Consider the following 20,448-nt stretch of genomic DNA (forward strand, 5'->3'; position numbering starts at 1 on the left):
CCCTGCACTGGGATGCAGAAATAGGGCAGGTAGAGGAGGAGGCGTGGAGACAGGCCTCCCACTGCTCTGGTTTCCCATCCTGGTCTTGGCTTCAGCACAGTTCAGAATGCAAGAGCTCCTCTGGGGGCAGACGGCAGCTTGTGCCGAGGTAAAGCCACTTCCTGTCCTCTTTACTGGCCATTACCACTCTACTCCAGTTGGCAACGACTGTCTCCCTTCTTTCTAGCCAGCTCCACTTGGATGGGTTCTAGGCGGAGGAGGGAGTGGTGTGGGTGTTAGACAGGAGCCCCTAGCCTGCTGCTCCCATCCTCTTCACGGGCCAAGAGGGCCGCTTGGGTCAGCAGCCGCTGTTTCTGCGCAGAAAGGCGTGGCACCGTAAGGAATACTGTAGCTCCATGAAGGTGAGGGGGCCCACGGTGACGGCGCACGGGCCCACAACCTGGAAGCCCAGTTTCTCATAGAAGGGCACCAGTGGGTTCTCGCACATGAGCACAGCCCGACGGACAGAGGGCTGGCTCCCCAGGTGGTGCAGGTAGCGCCACAGCAGGACGGAGCCCTTGCCCTGCTTCCGGAAGGTACGGTGCACCGCCAGTACGTGCAGGTGCGCTGTGCGGCCTCCGGGCCTGTGTAGTGTCAGCGACTCCTGGGGGTGGGCAAAGGGCAGACGTCCTGGTTACTTACACTAATACCTGCTCCTCCAGACCCAATCCTAACCAGAAGGAAGGGTGTCCCAGGTACCAGAGTAGCCAGGGTTCCCTTCTTAGCCTGACAGGGCACGCCCAACTAGGAGCCACAGTCCCACAGACAAAACTTCAGAGGTCTTTTGAGACTAAAGTGGCATTTTTCAGTCTGTGAATTGCAACCTCTGGGGGTCTAACAACCCTTTCATAGTGGTCACGTAAGACCATTGGAAAACAGGCATTTACGTTACAATTTATAGAAGTAGCAAATTCCAGTTATAAAGTCGCAACAAAAATCTCATGGCCCCGCTGAAGGGCTGCAGCGTCTGTCGGGAAAGTTGAGAATGCTCTAGAGGGTCAGGCAGAGGGCCCTCAGGGGTCTGCTGCTTGGGTTTACTCTGCTCAGAAGGAGGGGACGTCCATCTCTGAGGAGCTCACCCTGCCCTCACCTGAGTAAGTCTCTCCTCGTCCCAAAGTGAGCCGATGATGAAGGCCACAAGGCGACCCTCCTCGAACCAGCCCAAGGACAGCTCTGGACACAGGGTTAGGAAGTGTCGGATCTCATCCAAGTAGAGGGGACAGGTACCGGAGACGGAGATAAAGGCTGTGGCAGAAGACAAGGATCAATGACCTCTATGCCACTTGCCCATTGTGTGGGTACACAAGTTCTCTCTCTCTCTCTCTCTCTCTCTCTCTCTCTCTCTCTCTCTCTCTCTCTCTCTCTCTCTCTCTCTCTCTCTCTCTCTCTCTGGGTGTGTGTGTGTGTGTGTGTGTGTGTGTTCTTCTCAAATTTAATTCCCAAAGGCAGGCCTCGGGAGAAGACAACAGCCAGCTTAGAGTGCCCTCCCAAGGGCCACTCACCTTCACGTTCAATCTCAAACACGCTGACGGCATCCTCTGGAGTGAGACAGCGGAACTCGCTAGCAGGGAGTGTGTGGCGCCGCTGGCAGCCTAGGAACTCCGAGGTCCCAGATGGCATGTGCAGGGCCGCAGGTTTCAGGGAGTGGGTGCTCAGCATGGGCGTCTGGCTGCTGAACCCTCCCCCTGGGTTCTCCAGCTTCAGAAGTGGTCCCTTTGCACCTGTCAGAGAGAAGAGGGAGCCTGGCCTTCGTCTTGAAGAACACAAGTCAGGCATCTCTGGGGACAGAGCCAGTCCCCGGGTGCCTGTACCTCCTGGCAGATTCCAGGAACTTGGGGTGTTAGTGTAGCTCCTCACTTTCACTCAAGAGCTAGGGGCTGACCTGGAGAGATGGCTCAGAGGTTAAGAGCACTGGCTGCTCTTCCAGAGGACCCGGGTTCAATTCCCAGCACCCACATGGCAGTGCACAACTGTCCGTAACTCTAAGATCTGACACCCTCACACAGACACACATGCAGGCAAAACACCAATGCACATAAAATAAAAATAAATTGTTAAAACAACAACGGAAGAGCCAGAGGTCCCCTTAGAGCAGTTGTCCAGAGCTCCAGACAGATGCCAATGCCCTCCAGGTAGACGAGCCTTGATAGATGTGGACACCTCAACACTGTTGCCCAAGGGGACAGCAGAGCAAGGGTGTATGAACCTCCGACCTCCTCTACTGAATCTGTGGGGTGGGGAGGCACTCAGGCCTCTGATACCGCCAGTCACGTGACTTGTCTCACCCAGAGGGAGATTTCTAGTCTTCTGTGCGAGATAGTACGGCCAGGTTTTTTATTTAGTTTTTGACTTTTAACGGAAGTGTGTCTGTGTGTGAATATGGGCACAAGTGTGCACGAGCCCACAGAGGCCAGAGGCCTGGAGCTGGAGCTACCGGGGGTTGTGAGCTGCCCAGTGTGGATGCTCAAACTGAACTCAACTCTGCAGGGAGAGAGATAGGAGCTCTTAATCTCTGAGCCATCTTCCCCACTCCCCCAGGCTAGGAGCTTTTTAGGTTGCCTCAGACTTTAGTCCAGAAGAAAAAGCTCTTTAACTAACGTGAGCCTGAGCACCACATCTTCCTGGATGACGTCAGACGAGGTCATGCTCGGGAGATGGGGGATAAGACGGTTAAAGAGTCTGAGACTGCTGAGTCCCGGGTGGGGAGGGTCAGGTATGGAGGGCACTCAGGGGAACCGTCCATCAGCTTAGGCTCACAGGACATGCCCAGGGGCTACCGTCTTCCCTGTGACACCTGACAACGCGGTGGTCCTTAGAGGGTGCCTTCCATACCTCTGCCTTCAAAAGGGGCTAGGAAGTTAAGGTGAGATAGCTCAGCAGGTAAAGGGACTTACCACCATGCCTAAGAACCTGAGTTTGCTGCCGGGACTCATATGATAGAAGGAGAGAACAGACTCCCACAAGACTCCTCTGTCTTGCACAAATACACACACACACAATAAATAAAATGGAATAAAAATGTCCTTTTTTTAGATAGGCATTGGGGATAGCTCAAACAGGACTTAAGCACAATCCCCAAAATGCAAGAAAAACCCATGTGCAATGCCCATTGCCCAGTATCTGCAAACCTAGCACTGGGTGAGTCAGGGATGGGCAAACCTGGGGTTCACTAGCTCCCTTAGCCAGCCCAGCCTACTTGGTGAGCGTCAGAACAGTGAGAGACCCCGTCCCAAAAGATGAAGTAGGCAGTTCCTGAGGAACGACAGCAAACCCCGGGCCTCCATTACACATGCACACACATACATACATACAAAGAGTCAGGGAGAGGGGCCCACTTACCAGAACTGTAAGGAGTCCAAGTGTCCCCGACACAGAGTTAGTCACCTTGAGGGCTGTCACTAGTTGCAAGAGCTAGGAGAACCGGAGACTCCTGTCTGCAAGACAGCTGTAGCATGCATCCCCCTGGCAGCATGTGGTGTGCTTGGAGGTTTCTAATACCCCTGGCCCTGCCTCCCACGTTACCCCAGGTGGTACGATGCCTGCATGATTAGGCAGTCAGGCCTGGTCCCATCCTGCTGAGGACAGGCGTCAGCCCTGACGCAGAGGACGCAGAAGGAATTACCAGTAGCTGTCTCAGGCCCTGGGAAGAGCATGGGCTAAGCCTGGGAGTGTGACTATAATCCCTGCCCTCTTCCCAGCTGGCTGGGCACCAGCATCATCTTCTGTCTTTCAGAGGTCAGTGTGCCCATACTCCCGAGGGTCCTTCCTGGTCAGGTAGCCATATACCTGGGGAGGCAGTTTCTACAATCCACAGAACATCTACCAGGGGAGTGAAACATTATTCTAATTAATCTTATCAATAAAAACCCAGAGTCAGATATCAGGGTAAAAGCTGAAAGATCAGAGAAGCAGCCACCAGAGACTTCTTACCTCTCTGAATTCTCTGACCAGAAATGGCAAAGGTCCTGTCTCTGCCCCTCATCACTTCCTTGCTCTGCCCAGCCTTTTCAGTTTCTGTCTCCTGTCTGTACAGACCTCCAGATCTCCATGGTTAACTAGTGGCTAGCTCCACCCTCTGATCTCCAGGCAAGCTTTATTTGTCAGAACACAAACAAAATATCACACAACATTTCTCCCCTTTTGTCTAAATAAAAAGTGAAGGTTGTAACTAACATAGAAAAACTATATACAATAAGTACAATAACTATATACAATATATACAGTCAAGGATTATGTTATCAATGTCCAGTCCATTTGCATTTGACAAATTCAGAGAAAATGCTCCATTATCTATTATATCCCAGTGAGTTCAAAGTGCCTAATCCACTTTCTATCCTAACTTGTTTGTTTGTTTGTTTGTTTGTTTGTTTGAGGCAGGGTTTCTCAATGTAACAGTCCTAGCTATCCTGGAACTAGCTATTGTAGACCAGGCTGGGTCACAGAGATCTACCTGCTCTGCCTCCCAAGTGCTGGGGTTAAAGGCGTGCACCACCACCGCCCAGCTATCCTAATTTGTATTACCAACCCAAAACTATCCTTTATATCTCTCAAACTTACACACTTTACATTTCTTTTGTGAGTTTCTTTTCTAAATAGTTTATAATAATAACTTTTAAGGACTAAAATTTTGCATTACATTGTTAAATGAACTGTATAGGTACAACACATTGAACAAGAGTAGAAATGTATGTACAGTATGTTCTAACAAAAATAACCTCAAATTTGTATTAATATATAAAAATCCCTATCAATGTAAAATATTTAAGGCTAGTAGTTGCCTTTTTGGTTTAAAAGTAGACTCGCTAATCTATCCAATTATCCTATTATACCTATATCACCCCCTTTTTTCCTTTCAGAACAAGACCCCTGTTTTATCTTCTAAAGCTGTTCTATCATCCAGAGTAATATAGATTTTTTACAATAGGCATTAGGTCCTTTAATTGCTCTGGGGAAAGGTTTCCCCCAACAGTGACAGGGAATGACTAATTTGACATGGGGCCCACAAGAAGGGGCCCGCCAGAAGGGGCCTGCCAAGGTGTTCCCCTGAAGGCAAAGGGTTACCTTTTCTGTCCTTTGAAGACCTGCATTCATTGGTCCAATGTCTGCCTTTGCTACACCTTCTGCATACTCCAGAAGGGCGGGGCCTTTTGTAATCCCTTTTTACATGACCATGTTTGCCACAATTAAAACACCTGACATTTTGTGTTTTCTTCAAGTCTGGGGAAATCACCTCTCGCATCCGAGCATCTTCATGGTTGTCTGTTCCTCTCTGAATGCTGATCTTGCCTTTAAAGGCCTAATTACCCTTTTGCATTGTGAATTAGCATTTTCAAAAGCCAGAGATTCAATTATCATTATCTAACTTCTGAATTTGGTATCATTCTATTTACTGCTGAAGTTAGTCTTTATTTAAAAAAAAAATCAGTGAAGGTTTCTTTTTGGACCCTGTATAACTTTAGTAAATGACTGAGTTTTTTTTTTTTTCTGATTTCTTCAATTCTGTCCCAAGCACTCAAATCTTGCTGCATGGCATAGAGCCAGGTTATGGTCATCATACAGAGATTTATTGTACATCAGCATAATCACCCTCTCCAAGAAGTTAGTCTTGGGAGATTTCAATACCTCTAGCCCTACTTTGTTGTTCAATGGTCCTAGCCTCATCCTTCCACCAGGCCCTCCACTGCAATTGAGGACCAGGCTCCAAAACTGCTATAACCAAGTCTTTCCAGTCTTGTGGGATAGTTCTGTTACTAGTTGACCATGAATTTAACATCTGGCTCACAAAAGGTGAATTCATACCATATGAGACTATCACTTCCTTAAATCTCCTCAAATCTAACATTTCCACAGGAATCCAGTCAGATCTTACACAGCCTTGGGGATACCTGTCATTTGGCAGTTCCTGTAAGGTGACTGGATAAATTAAGATTGGCTGTTTGAAAATCTGGTGCTTTTCCTCTTTAGCCTTATAATACAATACTGAGATTGCTTCTTCTTTAAATTCCTCTGTCTGGATCTGACTAGCTCTATGATCTGTTTTAATAAGTTTTTCTAAGAACTTTACCTTGGCACTCATAAGAACCATCTTTTTTAGGGATAAAATAAAAATTATCAAAATGGCCGGGTGGTGGTGGTGCACACCTTTAATCCCAGCACTCAGGAGGCAGAGGCACGCAGACCTCTGTGAGTTTGAGACCACTCTGGTCTATAAGAGCTAGTTCCAGGATAGGCTCCAAAGTGAAACCCTGTTCTAAAAAAAAAAAGGGAAAAAAAATACTTATCAAAATGATAATTAACATTTTGTCAATCCAAGTTAAGGCGATTATCCCTTCATTTAATTGCTCTATTTTAACCCACCCATTGTGGCATCATAAAGAGACCTAACTCCCTCCATCGTAATAGTGTTTCCCATTTTTTTAACATGGGAAAAAACTCTCTCTGTGTCTCTCTCTTTTAACTAATTCCCCCCTTTAAGAATTCCCAGTTGACTCACCAAATCTGCCGGCAACCATGAGGGTGAGGATGATGGTCAAGTGTGCGGCTGACTGACGCTGTGTAGAACAACAGAAGCCCGAGCGGCTATCAAGCAGCTACCCAGTGTTAAAGCAGCCCAATGAGGGGGTCCTGGAAAAGCCCACAATCCCCCGGGAGAGGGAGCCCCCCCCCCACAGGATCATGGGGAAGAAGCACATGCAGCAGGAGCTGCCTACAGGCAGAGCTGGCCAGAGGTGAAGGGCTAGCTTCAGCAGCATTTGGAGCCCAAGTGCCTGCGGAGTGTGCTGCAGAGAGACTGCAACAGAAAAATCCCAGACGTGCTCAGAGGGCTTGGGGGGGGGGGGAGGAAAACCTAGCAGGCGGGGCAAGGACTCTGGTGGGAGCCCCCATATACAGCACAAGCGTGTCATGGGCAGCAGCTTTTTCATGAATTCGTGCCCCAAAAGTTGGACACCAGATGAAGCGTTAATATAATTAATCTTATCAATAAAAACCCAGAGTCAGATATGGGATAAAAGCTGAAAGATCAGAGAAGCAGAGCAGCAGCCATCAAAGACTTCTTACCTCTCTGAATTCTCTGACCAAAAAAAGGTCAAGATCCTGTCTCCACCCCTTCATTATCTGTTCTTCTCTCCACCCAGCCGTATCACTTCCTGTCTCCTGTCTGTACAGACCTCCAGACCGCCACGGTTAACTAGTGGCTAGCTCCACCCTCTGATCTCCAGGCAAGCTTTGTCAGAACACAAATAAAATATCACACAACAGGGGAGTATAACTGTCCCCATTTTACAGAGGAGGAAACTGAGGCCCTGTTCAATAATTTCATGGACCCAGTCAGGTGCCAAGAGAGCCTGAAAGTTCCCAGAAACAGTATTCATGGTCTTCAGAGTAGAAACGCCTAAATGCCAGCAACCACAGAGAGCAATGGGTCTATATAAAATGTCACTGAGCCGCCACCATGCAGCACCCTGGAGGACACCAACAGAAGAAGGGTGACAGAAACCAGAAAATGAGAAACACACGGTGGTGTCTAGTCTAACGTGATCCAGGTGTTGGGAACCGGCTGGTGGCAGCCCAGGGACTGCCCTTAGGAATACTGGGGAGGTAACTATCCCATTGAACAATGCTAATTCACACAACTGTCCATATACATGCTATGTTTCCTTAAACTCCAAATATCTCCAGACACCATTCGTCTCAGCTCCAATCATCCACCTCGAGGACCTTCGGTGCCCGCGATCTCTCTGTCCCTCGCACAGGAAGTTCTCCTCCCCCTATCCTTCCTACTCACACCTCGCTCTGCCTTCCTTAGCTCAGCTCTGCCCAGCACCTGTTCTGTCCTCTGACCATGTGCTGCCAGGCTCTACCAGTGCAGTGCAGCTCCCTGTAGGTACCAGGCCCCTCCTCTGCTCAAGGTGTGGAGCCAGGAGGTGCATTCCCTGGAGCTACCAACAGAGGGTGCACTCGCTAGTATCAATGATTCTCGAAGGACAGCAGCTCCAACCTTGACCCTTGGGGAGACCAGGGCCAGTACAGACACCGCCACCACACACCACACACACACACACACACACACACACACACACACACACACACACACACACTTTGCGATCTGCGGGATCCTCTTTCCTGAGACCCCTTCTGCTATTTATTTCCTGTCCTTGCCTCAACTGCCTGTTTCCTGGCTACTTCCATTTTTCCCCAGCAGGAGACCCTCAGCAGACTTTCCATGGTTGATCAGAAAGACCTCCTTAGGGTTAGCCCTTGGTCCAGGTGGGGAACACATTCAGCGCCCCAGCTAAGCGTCCATATTGCCAACACAGTCTCATGTGAGTCCACGTCCTTTCTCATTGGCCATCCTTGATGGGGAGCTAACCAATCCCTTTGTCGGAGGGGCGTGACCCCTCCGGGGCTCCAAATACCTTTAAAACATCCGTGTGCATTTGTTTTCTCTCTTTATTTCCGGCACTTCGGTGGAAATCTGGCTCTGTAAGTTTCTCCCATTTCCTCCTTTTATATTAAAGCTGAGTATTTTATAATAAAGCTAGTTTGGTTAATTCCAATTGCCGACCGACCACGCCCCTTAACATCCTCATGACTAGGCACCATCTGGAAAACACTTCTACACATGGTGACCCTCTGAAAACAGGAAAGAGCAATGTAAATAGACATGGCTAAACAAGGGAATCCCACGCTGCACCAGCCAAGAGAGGGAAGTGAAGGGGAGGGAAGGCGATGGCTTGGGTCTCTGCTGGCCAATAGGAAGCCAACATGCTACTGAGCTGGAGATGTGGCTAAGCTGGTAGAATGCCTACCTAGCCTAGCCTATCACGGTATATACCTGGTGTGGTGGCAGGGGCCTGTGATCCCAGTGCATGGGACCAGGAGGCTGGAGAGAAAGAGGAGAAGGAAAGTGGGAGAGGGGAAGCATCCCAGATTGATGGGAACAATGATCAAAGATAGGATGCCCTGAACTGATACATCACAGCCCTCAATATCCAGAGGGAGGGTTTCTCTTTCTAGTTCCAGCCATGTGGACTTCACCAAGGCCCTTCAGATACCCAAGCCCCCTCCCACCTCGGGGGCTCCAGCTCCCTAGAGACCATGATTAAATTAGCCTGACCTCAGCATTTGTGTAGATCTGTTTGTTTGTTTGGGTTTTTGGGGACAAGGATTCTCTGGGTAACAGCTCTGGCTGTCCTGGAACTGGTTCTATAGACCAGGCTGGCCTCAAACTCACAGAGATCTGCCTGCCTCTGCCTCCAGAGTGCTGGGATAAAAGGTGTGCGCCATCACCGCCTGGCTTGATTAAAATACATTCTTGTCATCTGCATCAACTTGGTGTATAAGTTGCGTTGGCTCCAAGCAGAACATCCCCACTCCAACCAGTGGTCCTCATTCTTGCCTGCAGGTTGGAATCACCTGGGATTCGGGAGTTTGGTGATGCTGGAGAGATGGCTCAGCCTTTAATAGCATTGACTTCTCTTCCAGAAAAACTGGGTTCAATTTCCAGCACCCACTTGTATCTCACACCCATCTATAACTCCAGTTCAAGGGAATCTATTACCCTCCTCTGGCCTCTGTGGGCACCAGACATGCATGTGGCACACAGACCATACATGCAGGCAAAACACCCATACACATAAAATAAAAATCATTAGGGGGCTAGAGACAGATCAGTGGTTAGAACTGGCTCTGTTGTAACTAAGATTAACCTTAAACTCACTGTGTAGCCGAGGATGACTTTGAACTCCTGATCCTGCCTTCCGGTCCTGTGCACTGGGATCACAGGCCCCTGCCACCACACCCGGTATATACAGCTATAGGCTAGGCTAGGTAGGCATTCTACCAGCTGAGCCATACCCCCGGTTCAGCAGCATGTTGGTTTCCTATTGGCCAGCAGAGAACCAAGCCATCACCTTCCCTCCCCTTTACGTCCCTCTCTTGGCTGGTGCAGCAGGATTCCCTAGTTTAGCCATGTCTAATACATTGCCCCTCCCTGGTTTCACAGGGTCACCATGTGTAGAAGTGTTTTCCAGATGGTGCCTAGCCATGAGGATGGCCAATGAAAAAGGACAGAGACTCACGAACTGTGGGTATCCACCAGTGGTTGCGATTGGACACCAGGGGGTGCAATGGAGCCAGCAACTAAGAAGGGCACAAGCTTTGGGAAACCCTGGACATTTTTCTTCCTGATGGAAAGTCAGTGCCTCAGCCCCCACTGGCCAGAAGGCCTGCTAAGAGTCGAGGAGGGGGAAATGAGGACCCCCAAAGAGAATCCCTGCAGAGAAACAGAATGGCACAGAAACAACTCTCTCACAGCACCCTGTCCCCTGATTTCCCCTGGGGTACCATTGCTCCCTGGAAATGGCATTTGTTTCTGTCTGCTCTGCCTGCCTGTGGCTGATTAGGACAGAGTGCCGACCATCAGCCCAGGCTCAAGCACCGTCCATGTAAGGGGGTTCAATATGCACGTGATCCCCGAGGTCTTTATTCTCGATGCCTCCTCCATCCTCCAGCTGCAACCTGTGATCAGGTGACTTGGATGTGTCTGGAGTGGGTCCCTCAGAGGTACATGTAAGGAGAAGAGGTTGGTCTTCAGTGTGACACTGTTGGGAGGAGGGGGTGTGGACCCTTTAAGGGGTGGGTCCCTGCGGGAAGTAATTGAGCATCCTGCTTTCAAGAAGCACTGACGTAATTCTCATAGGACCCCGGTTATTTCTGTCAAGAGGGTTGTTGCCTGGTACTCTCTCTCCCTGACTTGCTATCTGGACATACGATATCTCTTCACACACATGCTCCCACTATAATGTGACGTCATGTCGTCACGGGGCCTTTCCAGAAACTGAGTGCACGGGGCTCTGAGTTCTGGGACGTCCATCCTCCAAAACTGTACTGTTGGGGGAAGAGCCATTAGAGGAAGAACAGTGAGGTCATAGGCTGGGGACAATCAGGACATGTTCCAGAATCCAAAGAACATGACAGACAACACCAACAAACGCCAACAAGAATGAGGAGCAGAGTCTGCTAACAAGGGCGCTCCTGAGGGCCCCGCCCCACCGCCCCACTGCCGTGTGTGTGTGTGTGTGTGTTTGTGTGTGTGTGTGTGCGTGTATGTGTGTATGTGTACGTGTGTGTGTGCGTGCATGTATGTGTGTGTATGTGTACGTGTGTGCGCGCGTGCGTGTGTGTGTGTGCGCGTGCGTGTGTGTGTGTGTGTGTGTGTGAAACAGAGTCTCACATTGAAGCCTAGACGGGCCTAGAGTCTAGTCTCACACTGTAGCCCAGTCTAGGTTCAAACTTACTATGGCCATGCTGCTTCAGCCTCCTAGGTGCTGGGATTACAGGAAAGAACTACAGTAAACTAAGCTCTAATGACTGGGGTTGGAGGTGCGGGGGCGGGGACGGGACTCCATGGTTAAAAGTGCTTGCCACCCAAGCACAGACACTGAAGTTCATCTCCTGAACCCAGGTGAACGTTGGCGGTCCACCTGTAATTCTGACCACAGAAGGCAGAGACCAGGGATCTCTGGACCAAGCTGTCTAACAAAACAAGCCATACTGGCAAGCTCTGGGTTTGATTGAGAGACTCTGGTTCAATGAATCACGTAGGTGGGTGATGGAGAATGAGTCTTTGCATCAACCTTGGGTACATTTGCACACACGCATGCAAACACGCTTGCACTCTCTCTGAAAACTAAGAGTCCTTTCTGGAGAGCGGGATGGTGCCAGGTACAGAGGTGGTGGGGGTGGCCTTTGGCTGAAGGCATGCTGACTGACGGTCCCACCCTGTCTCCAGGCCTAAGGCCTGCAACCTTTGGAGAGCCCAGTGCTGCAACAGCGAGGAATATCTGCCTAGGCCTGCGGCAGGACGCAGGTCTCTGGCTAAGTGTTCTCGCTTGAAGTCGGCCTTGAGACCCTGCGCCATCTCATTTTGAGTTATTTTCTTCACCTTTGTGCCGCCCGCTGCTTCCTAGAGGACTGGAATAGTCCTGAGCAGGGAAGCAGGGGATGCTCAGGTAGCCGGCACTCTCCTGGGGAGCGCCCCCTGTTGGACATCAAAGGAAGTGCATCCGGGCAGTGAAGTCTTGCAGGGTCTCCTGGGGGAGGGGAGACGACAGGGGACGGGAACACAGGACTCTAGGGCTAGAAGCGCTGGCAACTCAAGGCCAGGCCATCCTGGGTGAAGTGGATTTCTTCAGTCAAGGGAGCAGCTGGGAGCTGGAAGCAGGCGGCCAGATGGGTAGGGAAGAGTCCCTTTACCGGAAGGTTCATACAACCTCTGGGGTTACTCCAGTACCCACACACTGTCCTTACCCAGCATCCTTCAGGCTCTGTCTCCTGGTCTGTAGGCACTGAGGTCCCAGAGCTGTCCCTTTCTTGCCTTGGAATTTTTTGTTTGTTTGTTGTTTGTTTTTCGAGACAGAGTTTCTCTGTAGCTTTGGTGGCGCACGCCTTTAATCCCAGCACTCGAGAGGCAGAGGCAGGGGGATCTCTGTGAGTCCGAGGCCAGCCTGGTCTACAAGAGCTAGTTCCAGGACGGGAACCAAAAGCTACGGAGAAACCCTGTCTCGAAAATTAAAAAATAAATAAATAAAATAAATAAATAAATAAAAAATAAAGGGAGAGCAATGGAGCAGAATCTAGGGGTTGGGGGAGGGGAGCACATATTTGCTCAGGCAAGGGGGGGCTGTTGGCGGAAGGCTGTTAGTTTGTTCCCAGCTGCTGAGCCCCGAAATAATCATAGGGAAACTATATTATTTGCAATACTGTTTGGCCAATAGCTTAGGAGTATTTCTGGCTAATCACGAGGATTGTGGCTTACCAGCAAGGTTCCACCTGGCAACTCCCATCTTTCCCCTCTGGCAGCTCCATGGCGTCTCTCTGACTCCACTTACTCTCTGTATATATCTTTTCCAGCCTGACTATATTCTGCGAAGCCATTGGCCGAAAGCAGCTTCTTTATTCATTAATCAATAAAAGCAACACATATACAGAAGAGAATCCCACATCAGGGGGCAGACTTCTGTAAATCCAAAAGGCCCCAGAAGCTGGGTATAGTGACATAAACCTTTAATTTCAGCACTCAGAAGACAGAGGGAGGTCTCTGTGAGTTCAAGGCCAGCCTGGGAGTGCTTGTACAGCCAGGGCTATATAGTGGACCCTGTCTTGAAAAAAAAAAGGGGGGGGGTCAAGAAGTTGGCACTTAAAGATTTTGTGTGCCGTGCAAGGGTGTACGTGTGCATAGCATTGAAGCTGACTTCAGGAGTCTTCCTAAATCATTCCCTGCTTTAGTTATCAAAGCCAAGTGTTTTTTCTTTTTTGTCATTGTTGGTTTTTTTGTTTGTTTTTGTTTTCCGAGACAGGGTTTCTCTAGTTTTGGAGCCTGTCCTGGAACTAGCTCTTGTAGACCAGGCTGGCCTCGGACTCACAGAGATCCGCCTGCCTCTGCCTCCCGAGTGCTGGGATTAAAGGCGTGCGCCACCACCGCCCGGCTAAACAGGTTTTCTTGTTTACTGATTCTAGCTAGTCATACCCGCCAGCTTGCCCAGCCAGCCTTTGTATTAGTCTCCAACTAGCGGTCTAACAGTATAGCTGCCGCCAAGCCGGCCTAGGGTGGATGGACTTCAGGATTTTCTTGAGTGCAGCAACCCATATATCCCTGGGTGACATGGAGTTCCATTTTTCCTAGCCAGGATCCTCCAGTTGGCAAGTAAAACTTTATAAAGACAGGACCTCTCTATATAGTCCTGTCCTGAAACTCACTCTGTAGACCAGCTGGCCTTGAACTCACAGAGATTCTCATGCCTCTACCTCTCTAGTGCCAGGATAAAAGATGTGTACCAACACACCTGACAATTAAGCTAAATTCTGATTTTCAGCTCAACCTGCCCCCATCTTCAGATCAATTTATTTAAGGAGACCCTCTAACTTTTCTACTTTGCTTCCCTTTTTTTTATGATTTGGCTTTTTTGTTTGTTTTTTGAGACAGGGTTTCTCTATAGCTTTAGAGTCTGTCCTGAACTCCCTCTGTAGGCCAGACTGGCCTCGAACTCACCGAGATCCGCCGCCTGTCTCTGCCTCCTGAGTGCTGGGATTAAAGGAGTGCGCCACCACCGCCTGACTATTTATTTTTACATACACTGGTATTTTTTTTTTTGCATGCATGTATATCTATACGAGGGTGTAGGATCCCCTGGAACTGGAGTTGACAGTTATGAGCTGCTACATGGGTGCTGGGAATTGAACTCAGGACCTCTGGAAGAGCAGCCAGTGCTCTTAACTACTAAGCCATCTCTCCAGCCCCTCTACTTTGCTTTCAATTATCAATTAACTCAGCACTCACAGCCTTTCTGTCTCTGATGCTTCCACTGTCCCCAACAGCAGCCGTCCCTTCTGCAGTACAGCTTACTGTGTCCCCCTTACCCTTCCAATACCTGAGATATTCAGAATCCATTGCTGCATTCCCCTCCACTGGTATTCCATCCCCCCTTCCACCCCTTTTTGAAAAAAAAGATGTATTTTCATTTTATATGTATAGATGTTTTGCCTGAATCTGTGTAGCACATGGGTGCAGTGCCTGCAGAGGCCAGAAGAGGGCACCAGACCCTGGTGCTAGAGTTACCAAAGGCCATGAGCCACAGCATAGCTGCAGTTCAGGGTCACACCCCAAGGCTTGGGAGCGTCTGGGGTCTGGTGAAATCCCCAAAAGGTGGGAAGGAACTTTTAGAGGCTCAGTCTCCACAGTGGCTCCCATAGACCTCAAACTGGGGAGGGAGAGGGGAGATGAGGGGTTTGGAGCATCAGCAGCCTGAAGACCTCTGCCCATTCCTGGCTTCAGTGTGTGAATTGCATGTGGGGCATAGGAAACTCACCAAAGCTGGAGGTTCCGAAATGTCAGGTCATTTTCTATCTACCCTTGTGACACATTACCAAACTCCAAGGTTCTGGACAGGTGCTACCCTAAGCACCAGGATTAAACACACAGCTAGGACACGAGACACACAGTTCAGTTTATCTAGGGGTGGTGAGATGGGCATTTAACATCAGCTGTTCTCACCTCCACCCTGGCAGGTTCTGAGTGATCTTTGCAAAGCACTGGGTGTAGAACTGGGCATGAAGTCACACCTCAGTGAGTGGATCTATTATTAGCCATGATTACCAGAAGCTGTGGAATAACTGGGCCATTTCTTCCTGTTCTACTCAATGATTAGGAAGGGAAAAAGCCGGGCGGTGGTGGTGCACGCCTTTAACTCCAGCACTCGGGAGGCAGAGGCAGGTGGATCTCTGTGAGTTCTAGGACAGCCTGGTCTACAAGAGCTAGTTCCAAGACAGCCTCCAAAGCTACAGAGAAATCCTGTCTAAAAAAAAGAAAAAAAAAAAAAGAAAGGAAAAGAAAACCAAGGAAGGGATACTGTTTTTCTCATATTAAAGTAACAAATGCAGGCATAAGCTGGGGTAAAATGCAAAAGTCTTTTGGATTTTGAGTGTGGGATGGTATGCATCCTTGTAAATGCATGCTCATGTATTTGTGTGCACACAGTGTGTTTGGGTGAGTTTGCACTTGCGTGTTTATGGATTTGGAGGCCAGAAGTGTATGCCAGGTGTCTTCCTAGATTGTCCTCCCACCTTGTATAATGAAGTAGGGTGTCTTAGTCAAGGTTACTATGGCTGTAATGAAACACCATAATCAAAAGCAAGCTGGGGAGGAAAGGTTTATTTGGCTTACATTTCCACATCAAGGTTCATCATCAAAGGAAGTCAGGACAGGAGCTCAAAAAGGGCAGGAACCTGGAGGCAGGAGCTGATGCAGAGGCCATGGAGGGTGCTGCTTACTGGCTTGCTCCCCGTGGTTTGCTGAGTCTGCTTTCTTATTGAACCCAGGACCACTAGCCCAGGGATGGCACTGCTCATGATGGGCTGGGCCCTCCCCCATCAATCATAATTAAGAAAATTCTTAGACAGGGTTGTCTAAAGCCCAATCTTTTTTTTTGTTTGTTTTTGTTTTTGTTTGTTTTTTGTTTTTCGTGTGCACCACCATCACCCCAGCATAAATATATTATGTATTATGGAGGCATTTTCTTAATTGAGGTTTTCTCTTCTTAGATGACTTTAGTCCATGTCAAGTTGACATAAAACTACCCAGCACACAAGGTCTTTTATATCAACCGGGGCACACTGATTTAACAACCGGTTTTTCAAGACAGGGTTTCGCTGGGCGGTGGTGGCGCACGCCTTTAATCCTAGCACTCAGGAGGCAGAGGCAGGTGGATCTCTGTGAGTTTGAGGCCAGCCTGGTCTACAAGAGCTAGTTCCAGGACAGGCTGCAAAGCAACAGAAAAACCCTGTTTCGAAAAACAAACAAACAAACAAAACAAGCAAATAAAAAACTAGAGAAGCCTTCTCTTGAAAAAAAAAAAAACCAAACAAACCAAACAGGGTTTCTCTGTGTAACAGCCCTGGCTTTCCTGGAACTCACTACCAGGCTGGCCTCAAACTCACAAAGATCCTCCTGCCTCTGCCTCCCAAGTGCTGGGATTAAAGGCGTGTGCCACCACTGCCCAGCAAAATCTTTACAAAAAATATTTTTGTTTTGTTTTTTGAGACAGGGCTTTTCTGTGTAGCCCTGCTGTCCAGGAACTATCTCCATAGACCAGGCTGACCCAGAACTCACAGAAATCCACCCGGCTCTGCCTCCCAAGTGCTGGGATTAAAGGTTTGTGCCACCACTGCCTGGCGTAAATTTATTTTCATTTTTTTTTAAGATAGGATCTGGAATTTGATTTATAGACCAGACTGCCTTCAAACTCACAGAGATCTGTCTTGGTTCAGCCTCCTAAGTGCTAAGATTAAAGGTGTTTTCCACCACGCCATGTGTAAATTTTAATTATACTTTATGTGTATGGATGTTTTGCCTGTGAGTATGGCTGTGTACTACATGTATGCAGTGCTGGAGGAGGCCAGAAGACAGCATCAGATCCCCCGGAACAGGAGTTGTGAGCCTCCACCTGGGTGCTAGAAATTGAGCCTGGATCTTCTGAAGAGCAGCCAGTGCTCTCAACTGCTGAGCCACCTCTCCAGCCCCAGCGCATGGCCATCCTTCCCTGAGTGTCATATTCCCAGTAAGTGGAAAACTACCCAAAGCGCAGGGTTCTGCCCTTTTTCCCTTTTGAAGAGCCTACATACTGTGATCACAAACCACCTGACCAATTGTCATTGACAATTGAAGAGAAATGCATGAGGAAACGCTATTTATTGAGAAAGGTTAGGGGTAGATCTCGAGTACTCTTAATTTCTTTTAAACAGTCCATTAGAAATCCTTCTGAGAATGTGTCTAAATCTTTAGGGCCTTACTAAGGTGGCACACCAAATTAATAGAATTACTATTTATATTTTACAGTGGTAATGAGGAGCCAGCCACAGGGTAGCTGCATAACAGCTCTGCCAGTCTGTAGTGTAGTCTAAGCAGGGGGTTTGGAGTGTTACAGTAATGATTGAATGTTGCTGAGAGAGCTATGCGCCAGGCACTATTCTACATCGTGTAATCGCAGCCCTGCAGTGATGTAGGCAGTGCTAGCATCAACCCTATTTTACATACAAGAAGACTGAGGTGAGGAGAAGCAAACCTGAACTGGCTCACTCCTTCAAGTTCTCCTCTGACTTCTACAGGAGCCTGTGGCATGCCTAGGCCCACATTTATACAAGTCTGTCTGTCTGTCTGTTTGTCTGTCTCTCACACACCCCCCACACAAAGAACAAATATAATAAAAATTTTACAGTGGCTGACAAGAAGCCTGAGGGTAAAGGCATTTGCTATCAAGCCTGACGACCTGAGTTCAAACCCCAGGACCCATGTGATGGAAGGAGAGGACAGTTCCCACAAGTTGTCATTGGACTTCCACACATGCACCATGGCTCCTTCTCCCCAAAATAACAGCTTCAGGAAGGAAGAAAGAAACTCAGTTGCTTGGGGTTTTGTTTTTGTTTTGATTGCTTTGTTTTGTTTTGGTTTGGTTGGGTTTTTCAAGACAGGGTTTCTCTGTTGCTTCAGTGCCTTCCTGGAACTCGCTCTATAGACCAGGCTGGCCTTAGAACCCACAGAGATCTGCCTGCTTCTGCCTCCCAAGTGCTGGGATTAAAGGCGTGAGCCACCACCACCTGACCAATTGCTTGTTTTTTATAGATCAGCAATAGACAGTCAAGATTTAGAATCACAATTCCTTCTCTCTCTCTTTTTTTTGCTGTTTTTGTTTGTTTGTTTGTTTGTTTTGGTTTTTCGAGACAGCGTTTCTCTGTAGTTTTGGAGTCTGTCCTGAAACTAGCTCTTGTAGAGCAGGCTGGCCTGGAAATCACAGAGATCCACCTGTCTCTGCTTCCCTAGTGCTGGGATTAAAGACATGCACCACCACTGCCCCGATGCTAACTTTTCTTATCCATCTCTGGGTCTCACAACCTCTAGACCCTAAGGGGTCATGACCTTCCAAGCTCTGCTAAGGGACTACATACTCTATACCTATCTATTACAGCCTTGCTTACAAGCTACCTTGGAGTTGCTTCAGATATGTAATGAGTATTTGTTTTATGTGTCCAACTAGACTGTTCTCTAAGGCACATGTTAAAGGTATGCACCGCCACACATAGCTGACAAAAAAATTATTAATTATATGTGTGTATATGACAGGTATGGGCACACAAGTGTGCCACGGTGACATGTGGGCACCTAGAGGACAAAGATAATGTCACTCTGCAGGGCTACAGCTAGGCTGGAACGCCAAGGGAGCTAGTTAGAACTTGTTCACTGACTAGGAGTGGTAGCACACACCTTTAATCCCAGTACTCATCTAGGAGGCAGAGCCAGGCAGATCTCTGCCTTTGAGCCCAGTCTGATTTACATAGTGAATTCCAGGCTAGCCAGGGTTGCTTGGTAAGATCCTGTCTCAATAAATAAATTATTATAGGAAAATGAAAAAAAAAGTTGGGGGATTGATGGGGTTCAGTATTCAAAGCGTTTGCCACACAAGCCTAATGGCCTGAGTTCAATCCCCAGAACCCCACATAAAGGTGAAAAGAGGGAACCAACTCCACTGGACTCTGATCTCTTTTGTCACTTGTGCAACGCCAATCATATGCGTACATATAATAATCAATCATTTTAAATTTTAATTTTTTTTTTCCTAGACAGGGTTTCTCTGTGTACCCCTGACTATCCTGTCCTGGAAATCACTCTGTAGACCAGGCTGGCCTCGAATTTAGGAGATCCGTCTACCTCTGCCTCCAAGTGCTGGGATTAAAGGCGTGTGCAACCACTAAGCGGCTTAATTTTTTTTCAAAAAAGTTGCTGTCAGCCAGGTGTGCAGTCTCCGCCCCTCTCCTCCTCTGCCACCACTGCCCTTCCTTCCACCCCAGACCCAGCCTCTTCATCGCCGGCTGCCCTGCCACGCCCCGCGGCAGTTCTTCCGCCCCCCAACCCAAGCATCTTCAGCGTCCCCTAGCGACCGGGAGGCGGCTCCTAGCAACAGCATCCCAGCGCCCTAACGACGGCGGCACGCAGGGTCACGTCAGCGCGCTTGGCCCCACCCCCGCGCCGCCGGCCCCGCCTCCCCGCGTTTAGGCTGCTGCCGCCGCTACCGCCGCCGCTGTAGCAGCCGCCGCCGCCACAGCCGCCGCCCGAGACTCGCGCAGAGCAGTTATGGCGGATCCCGCAGCGTCTGCGCCCGCGCCCGCCCAGGCCCCAGCCGCCGCCGCCCCGACCCCGGCCGCAGCCCCCGCCGCCGCTCCGCCGCCCGCCACGGACTCGGCCTCAGGGCCGTCCTCCGAATCCGGCCCCGAAGCGGGCTCGCAGCGCCTGCTGTTCTCTCACGATCTGGTGTCTGGCCGTTACCGCGGCTCGGTGCACTTCGGGCTGGTGCGCCTTATCCACGGCGAGGACTCGGACTCGGAGGGCGACGAGGACGGCCGCGGCAGCTCGGGCTGCTCCGAGGCCGGGGGCGCGGGCCACGAGGAGGGCCGGGCCAGCCCGCTGCGGCGCGGCTACGTGCGCGTCCAGTGGTACCCGGAGGGCGTCAAGCAGCACGTAAAGGAGACCAAGGTGAGGCGGGCCGGGGCGGTCGGGAGGGCAGGCGGGGGAGCGCCGCCACAGCGCTCGGTGCACCGTCATCGCACCGGCCTGGGCGCGCACGCCGGCAGGGCTCCCGGCTCGGGGCGCGGGGAGGGGCCTGGCGAGCGATGCTCGGCTGTGGTGTGGGCCTCGGGGTGATGGACATACACGGACGCCCGTGGGGACCGCCTCAGGCTCCGAGGCGCGCTCGGCGTTGCACTAGTGCGGCGTTTTGCTGACACCCTCCCTCTCCCCCACCAAAAAAAATTTCCAGATCCATGCTGCATTGTGCTTCCAGAAGGGAAGGCCGTGCCGGG

At 49.8% G+C, this 20,448-nt stretch overlaps 2 protein-coding genes across 2 annotated transcripts in view; one reads left to right on the top strand and one right to left on the bottom strand.

Moving 5' to 3' along the window:
* Positions 1-337: 337 nt before the first annotated feature.
* On the bottom strand, positions 338-3,427 carry Aanat (aralkylamine N-acetyltransferase). Its single transcript, XM_038329057.1, has 4 exons — positions 3,379-3,427; positions 1,542-1,760; positions 1,130-1,284; positions 338-643 (listed from the first exon to the last, which is right to left on the bottom strand). The coding sequence occupies exons 2-4, from the start codon at positions 1,696-1,698 to the stop codon at positions 338-340; spliced, it is 618 nt and encodes a 205-aa protein (XP_038184985.1). The 5' UTR covers positions 1,699-1,760; positions 3,379-3,427.
* A 16,296-nt stretch (positions 3,428-19,723) lies between these two features.
* Ube2o (ubiquitin conjugating enzyme E2 O) overlaps positions 19,724-20,448 on the top strand; it is a 41,715-nt gene continuing 40,990 nt past the window's right edge. Inside the window, exon 1 of the mRNA XM_038328708.1 lies at positions 19,724-20,122. Coding sequence (XP_038184636.1) covers positions 19,724-20,122 — 399 coding nt within the window. The remainder of the gene's footprint in view (positions 20,123-20,448) is intronic.

The sequence above is a fragment of the Arvicola amphibius genome, chromosome 4 (assembly GCF_903992535.2).
Source record: "Arvicola amphibius chromosome 4, mArvAmp1.2, whole genome shotgun sequence".
In the NCBI taxonomy this organism is placed as follows: Eukaryota; Metazoa; Chordata; class Mammalia; order Rodentia; family Cricetidae; genus Arvicola; species Arvicola amphibius.

What these genes read in the sequence shown, in the direction of transcription:
- Aanat (XM_038329057.1), bottom strand. Translation starts at nt 1,698, where the DNA reads ATGCTGAGCACCCACTCCCTGAAACCTGCGGCCCTGCACATGCCATCT. An exon ending in GTTTGAGATTGAACGTGAAG is followed by an intron (nt 1,285 to 1,541) that starts GTGAGTGGCCCT and finishes CTTCTGCCACAG; the next exon opens with CCTTTATCTCCGTCTCCGGT. An exon ending in ACGAGGAGAGACTTACTCAG is followed by an intron (nt 644 to 1,129) that starts GTGAGGGCAGGG and finishes GCCCACCCCCAG; the next exon opens with GAGTCGCTGACACTACACAG.